Here is a 23,043-nt window from a genome sequence, read left to right as displayed (position 1 = left end):
TATTTGGGCTTCCTAAAAATGGTCTTTTCTCTTTCTGTCCTAGAAAACACATGATAAGATTTGTCATTAAACGTCTCTTACTCTGGCTGACTTATTTTGCTTAGTATAATACACTCTAGTTCCATCTACATTATTGCAAATGGCAAGATTTCATTCTTTTTGAAGGCTGAATAATATTTAATTATGTATATATGCCATATCTTTTTTTTTTTAAGGATCTCACTTATATGTGGAATTTAAGAAAGAAAAAAGATAAACGAATGGGAATGGGAAAAAAGAAAAAAGGACAGAGGGAAGCAAGCCATGAGTGACTCTTAAGGAGAGAACAAACTGAGGGTTGATGGAGGGAAGAGGGTGGGCTAGGGGCTAGATGGGTGATAGTTACTAAAGAGGGTACTTGTTGTGATGAGTACTGGGTGTTGTATGAAAGCGATGAGTCATTGAATTCTACTCCAGAAATCAATATTGCACTATATGTTGAGTAACACAATTTAAATTAATTAAACAATTAATTAAAAATAATTAATTATGGGGCACCTGGGTGGCTCAGTGGGTTGAGGCCTCTGCCTTTGGCTCAGGTCATGATCCCAGGGTCCTGGGATTGAGCCCTGCCTTGGGCTCTCTGCTCAGCAGGGGCCTGCTTCTCTCTCTCTCTCTGCCTGCCTCTCTGCCTACTTGTGATCTCTCTGTCAAATAAATAAATAAAATCTTTAAAAAATAATAATAACTAATTATATATTTTTTATATTTTATACATTTATATATAATTTAGATATATAATTAATTTATAAAAATAAAACAATTAATTTTAAAAAATTAATTGAGTAAACACAATTTAATTTTTTTTTAAAGTCCCCTACTGCTCCATGTTTGTGAAAGCCAGATCAGTCTGGAACTTGATTTTCCAATTTAACTTCAGGTGGTGGCATATTTTGTGTGTAGATGTTCCCCATCATTGGCCAGTATGGAGATATGTTGGTGAGGAACCTGAGGAAGGAGGCAGAGAAAGGCAAACCTGTCAACTTGAAAGAGTAAGTAGGAGTCCAGTTGCTGGGATTCCGACTCTGTCACGACACTTTCCAGCTGCTGCCGTAAAGCCCAGTTCTCTCTGTTGAGTTACTCCAGCAAACAAGCGGAAGTAGGCATGTGGTGTTAAACTCCGATGGGCGAGCCACAAAGAGGTAGCTCACCTAGAAAGGCAGGGCAGCCAGAAGAGAAAAGGATTGGCTCTTGCTTTCGGGAGCAAGGATTAAATTATCTACTTAATTGTCACTTTGGTTATTCTGGAAGACCAAAATACATTCTTGAAATGAAGAAACAGAATTGTACCAAAGTTTTGAGAGTAGAATGTGTGCAGTGGCGGGAGGGGAAGGTACATATTGGCAGGCAGTGGGTGGGGCAGAAAGTTACAAGATGGAATGGGAACGACTTTTAAAAGTATCGTAATTTTTTGTGTGTGTATATTTGCAAAATGCTAAATATTAACTTTTATTACCACTTTTCCTTCCTTTAACTTCAAAATAGCTAAAGTCTTACACACAGGGCATGGGTAGGCTGACCATGTCATTTAATATCTAAATTTGGGTATTTTTTAATCATGCAGAAATAACTGAGGTACACTGCGTTATCCTGTGAAAACGAGGAGCATATGATCACTTAGTTACAGGCTTCTGTGAACCAGTTTTGGAGTGATCTACTATTTTTCTGGGAACATTCAGAGTTCTTACCTTTTCCAGAAATGAGTGAGTCCTCAGGGCAATCTCAGATCGATGGAGATGAGACAGAGTGGGTCTTTCAGGAGCCTTAGCAGGGGTGTAGAGAAGAAGGGATGGTGTTCCTGGCAGCGCAGAACAGGGTGTTGGTGTTCTATAATGTGCTGAAGAGGAATCAGCTCTGAGCACAGATACTGTGTGAGAGAAGATCCAGATCAGTTTCACAGCTCGTGGCTCCATGAGGAAGAGTTAATTATCCCACCATTTGTCCTGCTCAGACACAGTGCTTATCCACATTCTGCTGCCCATACTCAAAACACACTACTGTGATTTGTCCGATTTTGGGTCTCTATCCCTCCATGACTGAGCTCCTTGAGCTCGCAGGTGTGTCTAACATGTCACAGTGTCCCCATCACCCCTAGCACAGGGCTAGCTGCATCACTGGCACCTCACAAGCCCCTCACGAGTGAGTGTGATGGCATCTAGACTCTTCAGATGGTGCAGCAGCTGCTTCTGAATGTGTGGCTTTTGTCTTGTCTGGACGTTGGAATCTACGTGCACTTTCTGCTGCGTGTGTTGGATTAAGATAGTAAAGAGGTGGTGATTTTAATTATACATGTTTTTTCTTTGTCCACAGCATCTTTGGGGCCTACAGCATGGATGTGATTACCAGCACATCGTTTGGAGTGAACATTGATTCCCTCAACAACCCACAGGATCCCTTCGTGGAAAATGCCAAGAAGCTCTTCAGATTTGAGTTCTTTGACCCACTTTAGTTCTTAATATGTATGTACACTACTGTTTTTTCTTTTCTCTTTCTCTTCCCTTCCTTCCTCCCACCCTTCCTTCACTTTTTTCTTTCTTTCTACAATAGCTTTATTGAGCTATTATTCACTTACTATATATGTTACCCATTTAGCATATAAAATTCAGTGGTTTTTATGGCCTCAGTATCTATCAGCAAATGAATGTAGAAAATGTGTACACACACACACACATACACACACACACACGTATATACATATATACACAATGAAATCTATTTAGCCATAACAGGAAGGGGATCCTGTATTTGTGACAACATGGGTGGAATTTAACTAAGTTAGAGGAAGACAGAGACACCTGGATGGCTCAGTTGGTTAAGCTGCTGGCTTCACCTCGGGTTGTCATCCCAGGGTCCTGGGATCGAGTCCTGCATCAGCTCCTTGCTCAGCAGGGAGCCTGCTTCCTCCTTCCCCTCTGCCTGCTTCTCTGCCTACTTGTGATTCTCTCTCTCTGTCTAATAAATAAATAAATAAAATCTAAAATAATAATAATAAGTTAGAGGAAGACAAATTCTCTTATGAGCTTACTTCTGTACAGAATCAAACATCCCCCCCCAACCCCGAAACCAACTTCATACAAAAACAAGGTGAGATTTGTGGTTACTAGAGGCAGGAGACGGGGGTGGGAATTGAATGAAGGTGATGAAAAGGTACAAAGTTTCAATTATAAGATAAAAAAGTACTGGCTTATAATGTCCAATAGGATAAGTATAGTTAACACAGCTGTATGAAGTGTTTCAAAGTTGCTATGAGAGTAGATCCCAGAAGTTCTCATCACAAGGATTAAAAAATTTTATTTTGTAAATACATGAGATGATGGACATGTTATTGTGGTAATCATCTCTTGATATATGTGTGTCAAAGCCTTATTCAGTATACCTTAACTTGTGTAATACTGTGAATCTGTAAACTCAAACTGAAAAAAAAGGTTTTGGTGCATTCAAATATATGGGCAACCATTACTATAGTCAATTGTTAGACCATTGTTGTCAACTCAGAAATCTGTACTTTTTTTACTATCACTACCTACATTTCTTAGTCCTAAGCAGCCAGTAATCTACTTTCTGTCTTAATAGATTCTGGACTCTTCATAGAGACGGAACCATAGAACATCTGATCTTTGTGGCTGCCTGCCTTCATTAGTGTAATGTGTTCAAGGTTTATCCATGTGGCACCATGCATCAGTACCTTTTTTATTTTTATGGCCAAAAAATATTCCATTTTGAGGACATACTGCATTTTATTTATCCTTTCATTATTTGATGGACATTTAGGTTGTTTCCAGCTCTTGACTATTATGAATAATGGTGCTATCCACATTCACGCCCAGGTTTTTGCTTGATTACCTGTTTTCAAGTCTCTTCAGAATGTACTCAGGGGTGGATTTGCTAAGGTATGTAGTTAATTCTGTGTTTAAGTCAATAGGGAACTGCCAAAGTATTTTCCATAGTACCTACACCATTGTACATTCCCAGTAGTAAAGTGTGAAGGTTCTGATTTCTCCATCCTTTCCAACACTTGGCCAACACTTTTCTGTCTTTTTTAATGATGTCTCTTTAATGATCCACCTTAATGGGTGTGCTCTTGTTTTGCATTTTCTTTTTTTTTTAAGATTTTATTTTTTTATTTGACAGAGATCACAAGTAGGCAGAGAGGCAGGCAGAGTAGGGGGTGGAAGCAGGCTCCCCGCTGAGCAGAGAGCCCGATTTGGGGCTTGATCCCAGGACACTGGGATCATGACCCGAGCCAAAGGCAGAGGCCTCAACCCACTGAGCCACCCAGGTGCCCCTGTTTTGCATTTTCTAATGGCTAGTGTGGTTGAACCACTTTTTATATGCTTGTTGGCCAATTTTTTTAAATTTCTTCTCAGTGTTCCAGAATTCATTGTTTATGCATCACACCCAGTGTTCCATGCAATACGTGCCCTCCATAACACCCACCACCTTGGTGTCATATCTAAGAATTCATTGCAAAATCTGAGGTCATGACCACGCCTGAGTTTTCTTCTAAGAATTTTGTAGTTTTAGCTCTCATATTTGGGTCTTCGATTCCTTTTGGGTATTTTTGTTTAAGGTAAGAATTCAACTTCATTCTTTTGCTTGTGACTATCCAACTGTCTCAGCACCATTTTTTGTAAAGACTGTCTTTCTCCATTGAATGGTCTCAGAAACCTTCTCAAAATTCCACTGACCATAAACACATAGTTGTATTTTTGGAGTCGAAATTCAATTCCACTGATCTGTATTCCTATCTCTATGCCCGTACTACATTGCCTTGATCATCATAGCTTTGTGGTAAGTTTTGAAATGGGAACCTGGAGTTCTACAACATTATTCTTCTCATTTTTCAAGGTTGTTTTTGGCTACTCTGGGTCACTTACAACTCCATATGAATTTTAACTTTAGAATGCCGATTTCTACAAAGTACCCAGCTAGGATTCTGACAACAGAATGCATTAATCTATAGATTAATTCAGGAAATCTTGCCACCTTGACAATGTTAAGGTTTCTGATCCATGAACATGTGATGTTTCTCCATTTACGTATCTTCTGTAATTTTTCTCAACAATTTTTGTAGTTTCCAGAACATAAGTTTTGCACTTCTTTTGTGAAAGTTATCCTTAAGTATTTTATTGTTCTCATTGTTACCCTAAATGGAGTTTTATTCTTAATTTCACTTTTGGATTGTTCAGCATATAAACATAGAATTGATGTTGTATGTGGATCTTGTATCCTGAAACCCTGCTAAACTTTATCAGTTCTTAAGATTTTTAGTTCATTCCCCCAGATTTTCTATATAAAACATCATGTTATCTGATAATACAGATGGTTTTACTTCTTTATTTCTTTTTTTTAAGATTTTATTTATTTATTTATTTGATGTTATTTATTTATTTGATGGACAGAGATCACAAGTAGGCAGAGAGGCAGGCAGAGAAAGAGGGAAGCAGGCCCCCTGCTGAGCAGAGAGCCTGATGTGGGGCTCGATCCCAGGACCCTGAGATCCTGACCTGAGCTGAAGGCAGAGGCTTAACCCACTGAGCTACCCAGGCACCCCTACTTCTTTATTTCTTATACGAATGTCTTTTATTCTTTTTCTTGCCTACTTCCCCAGCTAGAACCTTTAGTACAGTGTTTAATAGAAGTGGCAATAGAGACATCCTTGTTTTGTTTTTACTCTTAGGGGAAAATGCCCAGTCTTTCACTGTTAAGTATGGTGTTAGCTATGAGCTTTTCATGGATGCCCTTTAATAGACTGAGAATTTCCCTTCTATTCCTAGTTTGATGTAATTATTGCAAAAGGGTATCGTGTTTTTGTCAAATACTTTTCCACACCTAAGGAGATGACTATGTTATATTTGTGTTTTATTCTATTGATATGGTGCATTACACAAACTCACATTGCTGGGATAAACCCCTCTGGTATATTCTTCCTTTGTTTGCTATGTTGCTGGGTTCAGTTTGCTAGCATTTTGTTGAGGGTTTGTGCATCTCTGTCATAAGATACATTGGTCCATAGTTCTCTTTGGCCATGATACCTTTGTCTGTTTTTAGTATCAGGATAATACCTCCCTCATAGAGTATGTCTGGAAATACTACATCTTCCTCTCTTTGGGGTAGGATTTATTCACAATTGGTGTTGATTCTACTTTCAACATTTGGTAGTAGAGTTTCTTCACTATTAACTCAATGTTTTTCTTGTCTTTAAGATTGTCTACTTTTTTAATGTCCATTTCCTGTTTGTATCTCCCTGGGAATTTTTCTGTTTCATCTAAGTTACCTAATCTATTAGCATGTTCTTGTTCGTAGTATTACAAGATACCACCATATTATTGTGAGATAGCACCTCACACCAGTCGGAATGACTAAAACTAACAAATCAGGAAACAACAGATGTTGGTAAGGGTGTGGAGAAAGGGGACTCCTCTTACAATGCTGATGGGAATGCACACTGGTACAGACACTCTAGAAAACAGTATGGCGGTTCCTCAAAAAGTTGAAAATAGAGCTACCCTATGACCCAACAATTGTACTGCTGGGTATTTACCCAAAGAATACAAAAAGGGGCACCTGCACCCCAATGTTCATAGCAGCAATGTCCACAATAACCAAACTGTGAAAAGAGCCAAGATGTCCATTGGTAAGTGAATGGATAAATAAGGTGTGGTATATATATATATATATATATATATATATATATATATATATATATATATATTGGAATATTACTGAGCCATCAGAAAGGATGAATAATTACCACTTACATCAACATGGGAGGAACTGGAGAGTATTATGCTGAGCAAAATAAGTCAATCACAGAAAGACAGTTATCATATGGCTTCACTGATACGTGGAACATAATACAGATCATAGGGGATCCTATGGATTCTACGGATCAAAGAGGATCATGGAGAGGGAACACTGAATGGGAAATCATCAGAGAGGGAGGATAAAAACCATGAGAGACTTTTGTCTACAGGAAACAAACTGAGGGTTGCTGGAGGGGAAGTAGGTGGCGGGATGGGGTAATTGGGTAAAGGGCATTGGGGGGGCATGTGATGTGATAAGCACTGGGTATTACATGCAATTGATGAATCACTGATCTCTGCTTCTGAAACTAATAATATACTATATGTTAATTAATATACTATATGTTAATACTATATGTTAAATAAAATAAAAATTTTTTAATGAAAAATAAAACCTTTTTAATGTTAGCATAAATCTCCCCTTTCATTTCAGATGATAGAATTTGAATCTTTTCTCCTTTTCTCTTGATCATCTAGCTAAAGATCTTTTGAAAGAAATCTGCCTTGGTTTCCTTGATTTTTTTTTCCTATTGTTTTTTTTTTTTAAATTTTATTTATCTATTTGACAGAGAGAAATCACAAGTAGACAGAGAGGCAGGCAGAGAGAGAGAGGGAAGCAGGCTCCCTGCCGAGCAGAGAGCCCAATGCGGGACTCGATCCCAGGACCCTGAGATCATGACCTGAGCTGAAGGCAGCGGCTTAACCCACTGAGCCACCCAGGCGCCCCCTCCTATTGTTTTCTGTTCTTCGTTTCATGAGTTTCTGTACTTGTCTCTATTGTTTGCTTCCAACTGCTTGCAGTTTGGTCTTGTTATTTCAGCATGTTTAAGATAGAAAGTTGGGTTGTTGATTTGAGATCTTGGTCCATTTTGAATGTAGACATATAGCAGTTTTTCTCTCTGGTGACTACTTTTGCTACATCCCTTGAGTTTTGGTATATCATACACATTTTATCAGTCTCCAAGGAATTACTAAGTGCCCTTTTGACTTCTTCTTTGAACCATTGTTAAATAGCAATGTCTTGTTTAATTTCCACATATTTGTGAATTTCCTAATGTTCTTTCTGTTTTGATTTCTAATTTTATTCTATTGCAGTTGAAGGGCATATTCTGCATTATTTGCATCCTGACAACAATTTCTTAAATGATACAATTAATTGAAGTAGCATACCATGGTCTTGTTTATCCCAAGTGGCTCTAGTACAAAAGATAAAAGGCTAAGAGATCCAGGAATGTTCTCCTGTTCCTTTAGTCACTCCAGAGATATCCAAGAGGCTGCTGATCTCACTACTGTAGTGGTGGCCCTTATGTATGACTTGCACTGGCTTAGTCCTTGGCTTGAAAGTTGGAGGAAAGGTCATAGAGGGAATGACTCCTAGTTTCAATAACTCCTTGTGTCTTTTGCTTTTCTAATTGGTAGACCAAATTATAATTGCTCTGGGTAAATTTTCCATTTTCACTGTGCTTTCTGTTGTTCTTTTTCCTTACAGTATTCTTTCCATTCCTGACCCCGGTTTTTGAAATATTCAATATCTCTGTGTTTCCGAAGAGTGTTACCGATTTTTTTACAAAATCTGTAAAAAAGATCAAAGAACAAAAGGTAAATCAGTTGACCGTTAACATGCAGTATTTTACTTTTTGATAATTGAGCTGTGTGCATCTGATGTGTGCTCTTCTATGTAATTTTTAGGGTGGGTAGAGAACTGTAGTATTCAGATCAGAAGAGTTCTGTCATTTTGGGCAGAATGAAGAAGGTGGAGGTTTAGGAGCCAAAGAGGCAACAATTAAAATTTAGTAATAAGCATGGCAATTAGTATGTCACTGCACAAGATTTGTTGAGAGAAAAACTGCGACTTCCCCTCAATAAATTGTCAGAGGATAAAAATCACTATGTAAAAATCATTTTCTGGATAGTATAATTTTGCCATATCTTATATTGGCAGAGGTCCTTTCAATTTCAGGCCCTTACTTTACACATTCTCCAATGAAGTTCCTATCAGACACCTGGTGTCTGTATTAAATTTGAGCCTGTGACAGGCTGGAGTGGGCAGGAGACTGCAAGATGGCTGAACCTGCTTTGCCTTCCTGAGACCTGGCAGCCAGAACAAGGATGTATGTGGGACAGGGATACAGGGCTGGGTCCCTCAGGATGTCACTGAAGATTCCAGAGTCTGGAAGGGTGGGGCATCGGAAGATACTGAGACAGAGGTTGCTGGTGGACCCAGCAGAGGTCAGGGGATTGATCTATGTGGCCATTCATTAAGAATTGAAGCTGGAGAAAAAAAGAACTGAAGTCAGGGACTTTATCCTGAGGAACCAGGCATGACAGGAAAGGGAGCAGACAACTCTTTGGCCAGAAAGCTATGTTCAAAAGCCAGACAAGCTAAAGATCAGAGAGGGCAAGGACCAAAAATCAGTTGGACGTGATGGCTGGATTCCTATCAGAGAAGCATTCAGCTCTTCAAGTTTCATATCTGGATTTTTTTTTTCACTGATGACTCAGACAACAATATTCAGACTTCTGGCCATAAAGGGGCAATATTCTCAGGAAAGAAGTTAGATATTGCACCCCTGATTTATTTCTGACTTCATAAGTGACATTTTACCATTGAAACTTCTCATTCTACTTCCAGCACCGAGTGGATTTTCTCCAACTGATGATTGACTCCCAGAATTCTAAAGAAACAGACACCCATAAAGGTGAGCAAGGAGAGCTTCTGAGGGCCAGCAATGGGGAGGTTCAGAAGCAAGGGGTGGTTCTGAGATGCAGAGGAAGATTTTTAGCAGATGGAGTTTCTGCAAATTGAAGAAGGACACATGTTCAGATATAAATGGTAGCCAGAACCACTTTCCAGAAGCATGCAGCCACAATTCTCTTCTGTACTTGAAGGGCAGCCATAAACACGGCAGTTGGTGGTCTGGTCTACATCAGAATTTTTGGGGAGCTTGCTTCCAATGTCAGTTCTCCAGTTAAATCAGACCCTGTGAATGGGAACCTCTACCTGGAAATTTGCATCAAGTCTTCATCACATCAGGAGATACTTGGCCCCAGTGTTGGTGACCTTCACCTGGAACACTTGGTTGAACTTGTGTTCACTGCCTTAATGTATTATAAAGTTTTATTTTTCATTTTGTAATTAAGAAGTGACATGCAAGATGCCTTTGCGCTTATGTAAATACTGTGTTTTTCTTCAAACATTCATCAACTACTTTTATCATGGATGGTATTTAATTGAAACTATTATTCCTATAATGGCTTCAAAATGGTGACTTTCTAATTCCATCATTTCTTCTACATTTATGGGTGATAGTCCATTATAAGGGAGCTTCATGTTCTCTCTCATTAATTTATTTATGTCAGTCTGATCTCATATATTCCTAACTTAGTCTCTTAAATCATTCTTTATTTGGATCCTCAAATTCACTCAGGTTTGTCCATTGGAAGCCCTTGCAAGTGGGATCCTGTGTGCTTTCTTTTCTCTTTTTTCTTTTCTCTTTTTCTTTTCTTTTCTTTCTTTTTTGGGGTTCTGTTTTGTTTTGAGTAGATTTTTTTAAAGTTATTTATTTTCAGCATAACAGTATTCATTATTTTTTCACCACACCCAGTGCTCCATGCAATCCGCGCCCTCTATAATACCCACCACCTGGTACCCCAACCTCTCACCCCCCGCCCCTTCAAAACCCTCAGATTGTTTTTCAGAGTCCATAGTCTCTCATGATTCACCTCCCCTTCCAATTTACCCCAACTCCCTTCTCCTCTGTAACACACCTTGTCCTCCATGCTATTTGTTATGCTCCACAAGTAAGTGAAACCATATGATAATTGACTCTCTCTGCTTGACTTATTTCACTCAGCATAATCCCTTCCAGTCCTGTCCATGTTGCTACAAAAGTTGGGGATTCATCCTTTCTGATGGAGGCATAATACTCCATAGTGTATATGAACCACATTTTCCTTATCCATTCTTCCGTTGAAGGACATCTTGGTTCTTTCCACAGTTGGGCCACCATGGCCATTGCTGCTATAAACATTGGGGTACAGATGGCCCTTCTTTTCACTACATCTGTATCTTTGGGGTAAATACCCAGGAGTGCAATGGCAGGGTCATAGGGAAGTGCTATTTTTAATTTCTTGAGGAACCTCCACACTGCTCTCCAAAGAGGCTGCACCAAATTGCATTCCCACCAACAGTGGAAGAGGGTTCCCCTTTCTCCACATCGCCTCCAACACGTGTTGTTTCCTGTCTTGTTAATTTTGGCCATTCTAACTGGTGTAAGGTGATATCACAATGTGGTTTTAATTTGAATCTCCCTGAGGGCTAGTGATGATGAACATTTTTTCATGTGTCTGATAGCCATTTGTATGTCTTCACTGGAGAAGTGTCTGTTTATATCTTCTACCCATTTTTTGATATGTTTGCCTGTTTTGTGTGTGTTGAATTTGAGGAGTTCATTATAGATCCTGGATATCAACCTTTTGTCTGTACTGTCATTTGCAAATATCTTCTCCCATTCTGTGGGTTGCCTCTTTGTTTTTTTGACTGTTTCCTTTGCTGTGCAGAAGCTTTTGATTTTGATGAAGTCCCAAAAGTTTATTTTTGTTTTTGTTTCCTTTGCCTTTGGAGACATATCTTGAAAGAAGTTGCTGTGGCTGATATCGAAGAGGTTACTGCCTATGTTCTCCTCTAGGATTCTGATGGATTCCTGTCTCACGTTGAGGTCTTTTATCCATTTTGAGTTTATCTTTGTGTATGGTGTAAGAGAATGGTCGAGTTTCATTCTTCTACATATAGCTGCCCAGTTTTCCCTGCACCATTTATTGAAGAGACTGTCTTTTTTCCACTGTATATTTTCCCCTGCTTTGTCGAAGATTATTTGCCCATAGAGTTGAGGGTCCATATCTGGGCTCTCTACTCTGTTCCACTGGTCCATGTGTCTGTTTTTATGCCAGTACCATGCTGTCTTGGTGATCACAGCTTTGTAGTAAAGCTTGAAATCAGGTAACGTGATGCCCCCACCCCATTTTATTTTTGTTTTTCAACATTTCCTTAGCAATTTGGGGTCTCTTCTGATTCCATACAAATTTTTGGATTATTTGCTCCAGCTTTTTGAAGAATACCGGTGGAATTTTGATCAGAATGGCATTAAAAGTATAGATTGCTCTAGGCAGTATAGACATTTTAACAATGTTTATTGAGTAGATTTTTTAATAGTAGTTTTAGATTCAAGCAATATTGAGTGAAAGGCACAGAGATTTCCAGTATTTTCCACCTGCACACAGCCACCCCCACTTTCAAAATCTCTCCACATGTGGTAATTTTGTCACAATCAGTATACATACAATGACACGTTATTACCATTTAAGTCCATAGTTTAAATTAGGATTTATTGTTGAGGTGATATTTCTATGAGTTTTGACCAATGTGTAATGGTGCAAATCTATCATTATAGTACATAGAGTCTCCTGTATCCTTTTCACAGATTACTTTATGAGCACTTCTTGCATCTGACATAAGACATTCCAGGTCTCCCTTTTACTTCCCCTGATGAGCCTTGAAATCAGCCATTACTTCAAGGAGCTCTGTTTCCTATTAGTGAGAATGGTATTTAGAAAACAAACTCTGGGATGCATGGGTGGCTCAGTCAGTTGAGCACCTGACTCTTGGTTTCAACTCAGGTCATGATCTCATGGATCATAGGATCAAGCCCCACATCTGGCTTTGTGCTCATTGGGGAATCTGCTTGGAGATTCTCTCCCTCTGTCCCTACCCCCCAGCACACGTGTGTGTGCTTTCTCTTTCTGTAAAATAAATGAATGAATTTTAACTTAAAAAAAAAAAAAGAAACCAAAACCTGGGATCTAGGAGTGCTCATTGCTGTTAGGGATGCTTTTTTTCCCCTAGATCCTCTCAGTGGACCAGGCTAATCACATCAAATATATTTACACAGGAATGATAAACCTAAATTGTTTTTTAATCTCCATAACCAGTGATTGTAGACATGCTGTCTCCCAAATAAAAGCCTTGATTTATAAATTTCTTTCAATGACAGAAATATTCCCATCATGGTTAACTTCAAGCTATCAAGGTTTCACAACCATCTCACAAAATTCGTATATATATTTAACAATTGATTCTGGAGAAAAGGGACAGCCTTACTCTGTAACATCACTAAAATATATCTATACCAATGTATACATCTACCTCTATCTATCTGTGTGTTTGGCTCAAGAAATTTTCGTGGCGACGGAAATATTCTATATCTGCCCTGTACAGTGACCACTGCACACATGTGGCTCCTGAGCACTTGACATGTGGTTAGTGCCTCTGAAGAGCTGAATCTTATATTGTGTTTAATGTAATCAATTAAAATTTATATTTAAATAGCCGCATCTGGCAAATGGCCACCACATTGAGCAGTACAGATCTAAACTTTGAATGTCACTGGGTCCATGCTAAAGGAGGAAAGGTTGGATAGTTGAATGTATCCACGATGACCTCACAAAAGGTATCACTGAAAATCCGAAATCTGTAAATCTTTCTTAAAATTATGCTGTGTTGTTTCTAGTTGTGAATTTCATTGTCTGTTGCAGGTACCTTGTTCATTTCAGTGCTCTAAGGATGTAAAGGTCCTAATCCAGTTCCAATCAAATAGGTTAGAGCCTGGGCAGCTTCATTTCTATCAGGGGAAAATCAGAGAGGCCAATTTACATACAGGTTGGAGCCATTCACTAAGGAAGGTGACATTCAGGCCTGACGGAATGAGCATTTCTCTATCTACTCACTGGATTCTGTTTCTCTGCATTTCACGCTGGCCAGTACCCTTCTATTGATGCATTCTTTCTTGTGCTTTTTTTTTTTTTCTAATTAACATAGAGTGTTTTATTTGCCCCAGGGGTACAGGTCTGTGAATCATCAGTCTTACAATGCATAGCACTCACCATAGCACAGACCCTCCCCAATGTCTATAACCCAGGCACCCTGTCCCCCCACCCAAAACCCTCCAGCAACCCCCAGTTTCATTCCTGAGGTTAAGAGTCTCTTATGGTTTGTCTCCCTCCCTGGTCCCTTCTTATCCTCCTTTAATGGCATGAGTTACCCGGCATCAGTCTCCCCTCTTCTAGCTTCTTGTCTGTGTTACAGTTTCTGTACGTATCTGAGATCATCCACTTGAAGAGTCGTGGGCCCCAGGTCTTCTATTACCAGATTCCTCCCAAAGATATAATCCATGCATATCATCACATTTTGTGAAAGCTCAGATTTTGGTTCCATTGTGCTAGGATGAGGTTTGAAATTCTGCATTTCCAATAAGCTCCCAGATGCTGTTGATGCTACTGGTCCATGGAGCACACATTGGACAAAAGTTTTTCTGTAGCCAAATATTATCCTAAGTTCCTGCCAAATGTTTAGATAAAAGCTCATTGAATTTTCCTGACAATTAAGCCTTAGCATTGCATACTCTCTCTCAAAAAAAAAAAATTAAGCTGTAGAAGAATGTAAATTTTTCCCAGGGAAGAATACTAGCCTGTGTTACTTATGGCTAAACTACTTTTAGGACTCTTCAGAGATAGACAGAGAACACTATGTATGTGAGACAGAAATGCCATCTCCTAAAATTAGCCACCTGTGTTGGTGGGGAAGGTGGCATAAGCAGGAGCAGATGGCCAAAAATAGTTATAATCCTTGGGAATAAGGAGATCAAAACAACTTTTGCCTCTTTCTGGCACTGTAGGATAGACATCAGAGTGCAAACCACTCCTAGTCTGATTCCGAATTGCTTTTACCTATTTTCCCCAAGGGATCTGGGAGTTTCATTTGGGTTTCTTGTCATCTGAACTGTGATGTTTTTCATTCACCAGCTTTAGCTAAAATGTCTTTCTTCTCCTCTTAGCTCTGTCTGATCTGGAGCTCGTGGCCCAGTCTATGACCTTTCTTTTTGCTGGCTACGAGACCACTAGCACTGCTCTTTCTTTCTTGGCATATGAACTGGCCACTCACCCTGATGTCCAGCAGAAACTACAGGAGGAGATTGATTTGACTTTCCCCAAGAAGGTGAGCAGGCCATGCCTGAGGAGGGAGGTCAGGATGAGCTCTGTGATGCCTTAGTAACAGAAGAACCCTCAGATCTTGTGGGTTTATATAGCAAAGGTTTACTTTTGACTCACATTCCCATGTCCATGATGGGTATTAGTTGAGGATGGGAGTATTCGGTGATACAGGGTAAAGAGGCTCTGCTTTCTTATACCAGCGCTATCTAGAACACGAAGACTTTATGTTGGCTGGAGAACAAAAACTAGAGTGTTGCTCACTTGCTTTTCCAGTATTTGGCCCCAAATTGACATAGAGATCCTCAGATCACAGCCCATTTGCAAAGTGGTTTCCCCTAAGGTCAGGTGGGCTGGGAACTATGGGGGTCTACATGGATCTTCGGTGAGCAGTGTCTATGCCCCACACCCTCTGAAGGGTCAACTCTAATTAGCTCAACGTAACAAGTCAGAAACTGAGCTACAGAGACATAATATAACTTTCTTTCACATCCTATACCTAGTGGTGAAAAAGCCAAGCTATGAACCAGGTTGCCTGGATCCTGATGGAACTCATAACTCCTACTACAGTGTTGGCTCTTAAATATAACACCAAGCGACAGACAAAATTGCCCACAGTTTTCAGGCCTCTGCGCAAACTGAAATTCTCTGCTTATGAAGGCACCTGGCCTCTGGGGCTAGAGCGGCTTATTTGGTTTATTGTCAACCTTGACGCAGCAACTATGAGACCCTTCCAGCAACAGAGGGTGGGGCTGAGGGTAGGGTTCTTATTCCCTTTACATCTTTCCCTAGAACTGAAATTGTGTACCATGGTACCATCTTAGTCATCTTTTCTCATATTTGTGTTAGAGAAGAACTTGTTACTCCCCAGAATATTTATAGACTTTTTTTTTACATAATACAGTGCTTCTCTCCAAACTTTATATATATAATCAAAAATTAGGAAGCAGGATATTTCAACTAGAAGACTTTATGTGGAATAGGGGATTTTTTTCTGTTTTTTTTTCTGTCCATTCTCTTTCCTTGGTACAGATGTGTGGGCCCTCTTTTGAAAGCAGTGACTTCAGCATATTCCAAGTAAGAGTAAGGGTTATAGGCTTTTAATCACTTTTGTTTACATGAGGAAGAATAACTACTACATGGTGGTGAGAGGGACTTCAGGCCCTGTTTAGGGGGTTGGCCCAGCGGTCTCCCCTAGTGACTTATGTCCCTACTCTACACATGTCAGTGGGCCACGGAACAGGTCAAAGGACATGGTAGATATGAAAATGTCCATAAATGCCCTTTACCCAAATACATGATTCTTAGGTGTCCCTAACACTTCAGTAGTGTATAGAGTGAGTTGAATGTTGATTCCAAATCTTGATGTATCAAAATCTGTTTCTTTCCTTCCAGGCACCACCTACTTATGATGGCCTTGTACAGATGGAGTATCTGGACATGGTGTTGAATGAAACTCTCAGATTACATCCAATCAGTGGTAGACTTGAGAGGGTCTGTAAGAAAGATGTGGAGATCAGTGGTGTGTTCATTCCCAAAGGGACAGTGGTGATGGTGCCAGTCTTTACTCTTCACCGAGACCAGGCTCTCTGGCCAGCGCCTGAGGAGTTCCATCCTGAAAGGTACAGGGAACCCTGGAATGGAGAACCCACCCTCATACTGGAGGATATTCTGATATTCCCTTCATATAGATGACAAGCCTGTGGCTGTACAATTATTCATTTGGACATCTTTGTGCTCCTAGAAGTTTTTTTCTTATTACAAAATGATCATTCTTTGTTGTCAATATTTTTTAAGCTGTAGACTTAGAAACTATAGAAATGAAGAAAATTATAGTCATCTAAAGACCGAATATATTAAAATCATCAATAATGTCATGTATCTCCTTATGGACATTTTTCTGTGTACTATAGATTACTAAAAAATAGGATGATATTATAATTTTTTGTTTTGAACTGCTTAATGTAACATTAGACTACAAACAACATGCTATATTTCTGTGTGTGATTATATGTATATGACTTTTTTTTTTTTAACCACTATCATCTTTCAGGAAATAGGCCTTTCTTCCCTCTAAGTTTTTCTGTCCTCTCTAGCTCTCTGAATTCACCCTCCAGCCCCCACATTCCACGTTTATTAACCTTGGCCCCCATGCCTACTGGCCTTAGTGAGAGAGCAGATGCTGTGGACCTGAGTCCTTATCCCTGGCAGGAGGAGCAGCCTCATGGCTGCTCATCTCTGATTCTTTTTTAACTCTTTTGTCTCTCTTTAGGGTATCACTGATGTCTTCTCTTCTTTGCTCAAGCCCAGTGAGTGTTCTTATGATTGTTGCTTTAAATCCTCCATTAGGCCTATTACTTGTATCTGTTTTACATAAATCTCTGGCTGTGGTCCAGGGTTCTACAGGGCCTCAGTTCTGGTGGAGGCAGTGCCAGGTCTCATTTCACAAGCAGAACAGAGCACACCTAGTTAAAACTCGCCACATTCAGGCCAGGGACCAAACATTGCCCACAGCAAGCAAGGAGAGCCTCTACTGACAGCTGGCCTGAAGGATAGAGCTGCCAAAACACAACAGCAGAGCACAGGCACCACACACCAGTGACACTCAGTGAAGCTCCAGGCCCTGGGTGCTACATGACTTCTTATTCATAAGGCCATTACTTTCAGGAGCACACACAGGTCCCGTGCTATGTGTGGCTACAGTCCTATGCTAGCTCTTGGTATCTGGGCTTCATTAAAAGCAATCTCATCTGCTCTCTAGCTGTCTGAGACATCTTCCTTAGAGGAGTCTTGAGCTTTCTCTTTTGGGAATTCAAAGCAGAGTCTGGCTTTGGGCAAAACATGAATTCTTTTTTTTTTTATAGAGATTTTATTTATTCATTTTACAGACAGAGATCACAAGTAGGCAGATAAGCAGGCAGAGAGAGAGGAGGAAGCAGGCTCCCCACTGAGCAGAGAGCCCAATGCAGGGCTTGATCCCAGGACCCTGAGATCATGACCTGAGCCGAAGGCAGAGGCTTTAATCCACTGAGCCACCCAGGCGCCCCCAAAACTTGAATTCTTAAAACAGTGGTGCTTTCCTCTCTATTGTATCGGTGAACAAAATTTCGAGTGAACTTTTTAGGGATCTAGACTTTAAGCCCCTGACTCTAAGCCCCTCCAGCAGAGGCCTTATCTTGTTGTGTGGTGTCCCTAGTGCTAGCATCACGTTTACACACTGTACTTGCTGAAAGAAGTCAGAATTGACCAAGTTGTCTCTTCTTTAGACCAGGAACCCTGGTGGTTCCCACAAGTTCAGCAGTACCCACTCCTGTAGCTTCTTGAACAGAAACCAGAGAGCACTCCAGGTACTTCTCTGTAATTCATTCAATCATGAGAAGTGCTTATCTATGTGTTTCAGGGACTGGGCCAGAGAGTAAGAAATCCACATATTAAAAAAGGCTACTATGGAGCATTTTTGACACATAACACAGGCATATCCTAGAGACACACATCTATGAAATACTTTTAATGCATCATATGTGCCTGTCACCTGCCCAACAACCACTAATGTATCCACATGCCATTGTAATCCTTCATCTGATTCCCATATTACATTAATGTACATCATCTGCGATCATTCTAGAATGCTCTCCATAACATAAAGACTTTAAAAAATAACCTCACCACAATGCCATTATCACTTTTCCCAAATCCACATTTTCCCTTAATATAATCAAATATTCAGGAATCAGTTTTAAATAAAATATAGGATTAACCTTCAAGGAATTTATACTCTCATGAAACAGATAGACAGTGATTATACTGATTATACATATCGGAGAGTTTGACGACACTAGAGTAGCATCATGTGCCTGTGTGAATCTTCTGACTTGTTTTTGAAAGTGAGAGGAGGTGCAAGTGGAGACGATAGGGCTGAAAAGAGAAAAGTAGAACTTTAAATCATGGGGGGTGGGGTGCCTGGATGGCTCAGTTGGTTAAGTGTCAGGTCATGGTCCTAGGGTCCTGGGATTGGACCCCACTTCAGGCTCCTGCTCCGTGGGGAGCCTACTTCTCCCTCACCCTCTGCTTGCCACTCCCCACTGCTTGTATGCTCTCTCTCTTTTTGTCAAACCAATCAGTCAATCAATCAGTCATGGGAGGCATTTTCTCTACTTTCTTTTTCCATGAGCATGTGACCAATATAAGTGGGAGTGGAGGCAGGAATCAACCTTTCCTTCAGTCAGGCTCATTTCCTGCTTGCCTTTCAGGGTGTGAACATCTCACCATCCCAAATGTAATTCTAATGTTTTAAGACAAATCTTCTTTTCAACAGCATTCATCTCATCTCAACAAGACTAAATGCTCCCATAGGGTATGGGAAATGCATAGGATCTATAATTTACTATTGTCACCACAGAATCAGCATAGCAAGATTTGAGTCACCAACCCCCAAAAGGGTGTCCCGTATAGTCCTGGGAAGAATCCCAAATCCCAAACGTGTAGCTCTTATGGTTTCTGTGTTTCACTAACGTGTTCCCAACTTGTATTGTGGAACCAGGTTCAGCAAGAAGAACAAGGACAGCATAAATCCTTACACTTACCTGCCTTTTGGAACTGGACCCCGAAACTGCATTGGGATGAGGTTTGCGACCACGAGCATGAAACTTGCCCTTGTCAAAGTCCTGCAGAACTTCTCCTTCAAACCTTGTAAAGAAACACAGGTCAGAGAGATTGCTTTCTACATAAATAGTATCTTATTGTTGTTGTTGTTGTTTTTTCAAACTAAGAGATAAGTAATGGATATGTGTGTTTCAGCAGGGAGGGGTCATTTATCCTTAATAATTTGTTCTATCAGCCAAGAGAATCTATTTGGAGTCATGTGTGACCATTATTCAGCTCATAAGTGCCATGTCTTTGGTTTACGAACACTCAACTGTAAGGGTCATCTAGTCAGTTACATAGCGTGACATGCTTACGCACAGACCTTTGAATTTGAGCAATGTTTTAAATTTCTCTCAAGTCCACTGAAAGGAAGGAAACATGTTGTGCATAGTCTTGACATGCAGTGATTATCATGACATGACTTTTTGTTGTTTTGGGTTTTTTTTAAGATTTTGTTTATTTATTGACAGACAGTGAGGACAGGTAGGCAGAGAGACAGGCAGAGAGAGAGGAGGAAGCAGGCTCCCCGCTGAGCAAAGAGCCCGATAAGGGGCTCAATCCCAGGACCCTGGGATCACAACCAAAGGCAGAGGCTTCAACCCACTGAGCCACCCAGGCGCCCCCATGACATTACTTTTGAAGGATGATCTTCTCCACCACAACATACAGACAGACACTCTCATGACTGTGGTTCTCAACCCCTCTTTGTACATTGGAATCAGTGGTTCTTTTGAAAATCCTGACCTAAGAACACCTGGGACACACAGAGGGATCATCCCTCTTTTAGGAGTGCATCCTTGAGAGGCAGTGTTCACGAAGATGCCTCTCCAGGAACAAATGAGCGGGCTGGTATCTTTTACTCCGCCACCCCTCACCACAAACACAGTCATCTGTAGGAAGCAACACAGTGCCAGTACTGGCTGCCCAACTCGCTTACACCGAGCCCCACCTCCCTGTGCTCTGGTGGGACTGCACTTCTCAGTCAGGCTTGCCTCCCAGCGTAGCAGACTCTTTCCCCAGAAGACCAGGCTTGCCCACACCAAGCCTCCTGACCAGAGGGTTCTACAAGGCCTCAGTTCTGGTGGAGTTGGTGTCAGGTCTCATTTCACAAGCAGACCAGAGCACATCTAGTTAAAACTCGCCACTTTCAGGCCGGGGACCAAATGTTGCCCACAGCAAGCAAGGAAAGCCTCTACAGACAGCTGGCCTGAAGGATAGAGCTGCCAAAACACAACAGCAGAGCACAGGCACCACACACCAGTGACAGTCCTTGAAGCTCCAGGCCCTGCATGCTACGTGACCTCTTATTCATAAGGCCTTTACTTTCAGAAGTAGGAGACATAACTGGCTCTTCTAACACAGAGAAGAAGGCAGAGACTTAAACAAAATATCAAGATGGAGGAATTTACCCCAAATGGAAGATCGAGATAAGACGAGAGATTTATGTAAAATAGATATAAGTAACAGGCCTAAGGGAGAATTTAAAACAATAATCATAAGGATGCTCACTGGGCTTAAGAAAAGAAGACATCAGTGATACCCTAAACAGAGATAAAAGTTAAAATAAGAATCAGTCAGAGATTAAGAATGCAATACATGAGATTGAAAACAAGCTTGATGCAGTGAACAGCAGCTAGAGGAAGCAGAGGAATGAATTAGTGACCTAGAAGATAATGGAAATAACAGAAAATAATGAAGCTGAACAAAAGAGATAAAGAAGAATTATACAATGCAAGAATAGATTTAGGGAACTCTGATTCCATCAAACATGATAACATTTGTATTATATGAATCCCTGAAGAGGAGAGCGGAAAAGGGACGGAAAATTTATTTGAACAAATAATATCTGAAATCTGGGGAAGGAAACAGACACCCCGACTCCAGGAGGCACAGAGAACTCCCATCAAAATAAAAAAAAAAAAAAATCAGGCCAACACCAAGACATGTAATTAAATTTGCAAAATAGGATTGCCTGACTGGCCCAGTCAGTAGGACATGCGACTCTTGATCTTAGAGCATGAGTTCAAGCCCCACGTTGGGCACAGAGCCTACTTAAAATAAAAAATAATAATAATAATACAGAAAAATTTAAGAAATTTTGAAAAAAATCTGCAAAATATAGCAATAAAGAAAAAATCTTAAAAGCACCAAAACCAAAGCGGTTTTTACCTTAGAAGGGAAAACCTATAAGGCTAGCTGGGGATTTCATTTTAGAGCTAAAGATACCTGCAGATTGAAAGTGATGTGTTGGAGAAATGTCAGGGACCGCCTCCGGCCAGAAAAGTCCCCACCATTACAAGATGGCGCTTGGCTCACTGCCAGCAAAATAGCTGCAAGTAAACAATGAAGGTTCTGGTGAAGCCCGCCTAAAGGAGGACATAGTCATTGGCTGTTTCAAATTTAATCAGCATAGTAACAGGACTCTCATTGGCTCTTCCCATTGCTTGGCCCCTTATTGGTCACCCTGCCGCATATAAGCTAAGGAATTGAGGAAATAAACGAATGAAGCATTAACACCATACCAGGCTGATTGTTGTTCTTGCCGCCGAGGGCACAGAGAAACATTTATCATGCAGATTGATGTCAATGGAGAACTGGAGTAGCAATACTTACATCAGACAAACTAGACTTTAAAACAAAGGCTGTAAAAAAGAGACAGAGAAGGGCATTATATAATCATCATACAGGAGACAATCCAACAAGAAGATCTAACAGTTGTAAATATTTATTAACCAATGTAGGAGTACCCAAATATAATAATAATAATAATGAACATAATAATGAACATAAAGGAACTTATTGATAATAACACCAGAACAGTGGAAGACTTTAACACACCACTGACAGCAATGCACAGATCATCTAAACAAAATCAGCAAGAAAACTGTCGCTCTCGGCCCGCAAGAATGACTCGGAGACTCACGTAGTGGCGAACCTTCTTCTTTAATCGCTTTTTTCTTCTTCTCTCTCCCCCTTTACCCTCGGCGCATGCGTTTTATACAGGCAGTGTTAACCAATCAAAATGCAGTGCTCATGCACCTCCCGCGAGAGTGGACCTAAATGAACAGCCAATCATATTCAGTCCCTTACGGCTCTTAGAGTAGGCCTCCTGTACTGGCTCCCGACAGAAAACAATGACTTTTAATGACACCCTAGACCAGAGGGACTTAATAGATATATTGAGAGCATTCCATCCCAAAGCACAGAATACACTTTCTATTCAAGTGCACAAGGAACATTCTCCAGAATAGATCACATATTAGGTCACAAAACAAGTCTCAAAAAATGCAATAAGATTGAAATCATACCATGCACCTTTGCCGACTACAATGCTGTGAAAAGAGATATCAAACACAATAACAAATTTGGACAGACCACAAATACATGGAGACTAAACAATGTTACTAACAATGATGGGTCAGCCAGGAAATCAAAGAAGACTTTAAAAAAATACATGGGTACAAATGAAAATGAAGACACAATGACCCCAAACCTTTGGGATGCAGAAAAA

The 23,043-nt window shown here is 40.3% G+C and overlaps 1 protein-coding gene and 1 long non-coding RNA gene across 2 annotated transcripts in view; one reads left to right on the top strand and one right to left on the bottom strand.

Moving 5' to 3' along the window:
• LOC101681834 (cytochrome P450 3A12-like) overlaps positions 1-23,043 on the top strand; it is a 63,566-nt gene that overhangs the window by 33,126 nt on the left and 7,397 nt on the right. The window contains 7 exon segments of the mRNA XM_045075078.1: positions 943-1,031; positions 2,350-2,498; positions 8,335-8,444; positions 9,478-9,544; positions 14,735-14,895; positions 16,284-16,510; positions 19,429-19,591. Coding sequence (XP_044931013.1) covers positions 943-1,031; positions 2,350-2,498; positions 8,335-8,444; positions 9,478-9,544; positions 14,735-14,895; positions 16,284-16,510; positions 19,429-19,591 — 966 coding nt within the window.
• LOC106004600 lies at positions 1,024-22,502 on the bottom strand. Its single transcript, XR_001177635.2, has 5 exons — positions 22,456-22,502; positions 22,055-22,174; positions 19,472-19,574; positions 1,728-1,906; positions 1,024-1,190 (listed from the first exon to the last, which is right to left on the bottom strand). It is a non-coding gene; the product is annotated as an uncharacterized LOC106004600 (long non-coding RNA).

This window comes from Mustela putorius, unplaced genomic scaffold (assembly GCF_011764305.1).
Source record: "Mustela putorius furo isolate JIRA1106 unplaced genomic scaffold, ASM1176430v1.1 tig00000139_pilon_pilon_pilon, whole genome shotgun sequence".
NCBI classification, from domain to species: domain Eukaryota; kingdom Metazoa; phylum Chordata; class Mammalia; order Carnivora; family Mustelidae; genus Mustela; species Mustela putorius.
The sequence above is the reverse complement of the archived record's forward strand: the minus strand, read 5'-3'. Positions and strand labels throughout refer to the sequence as shown.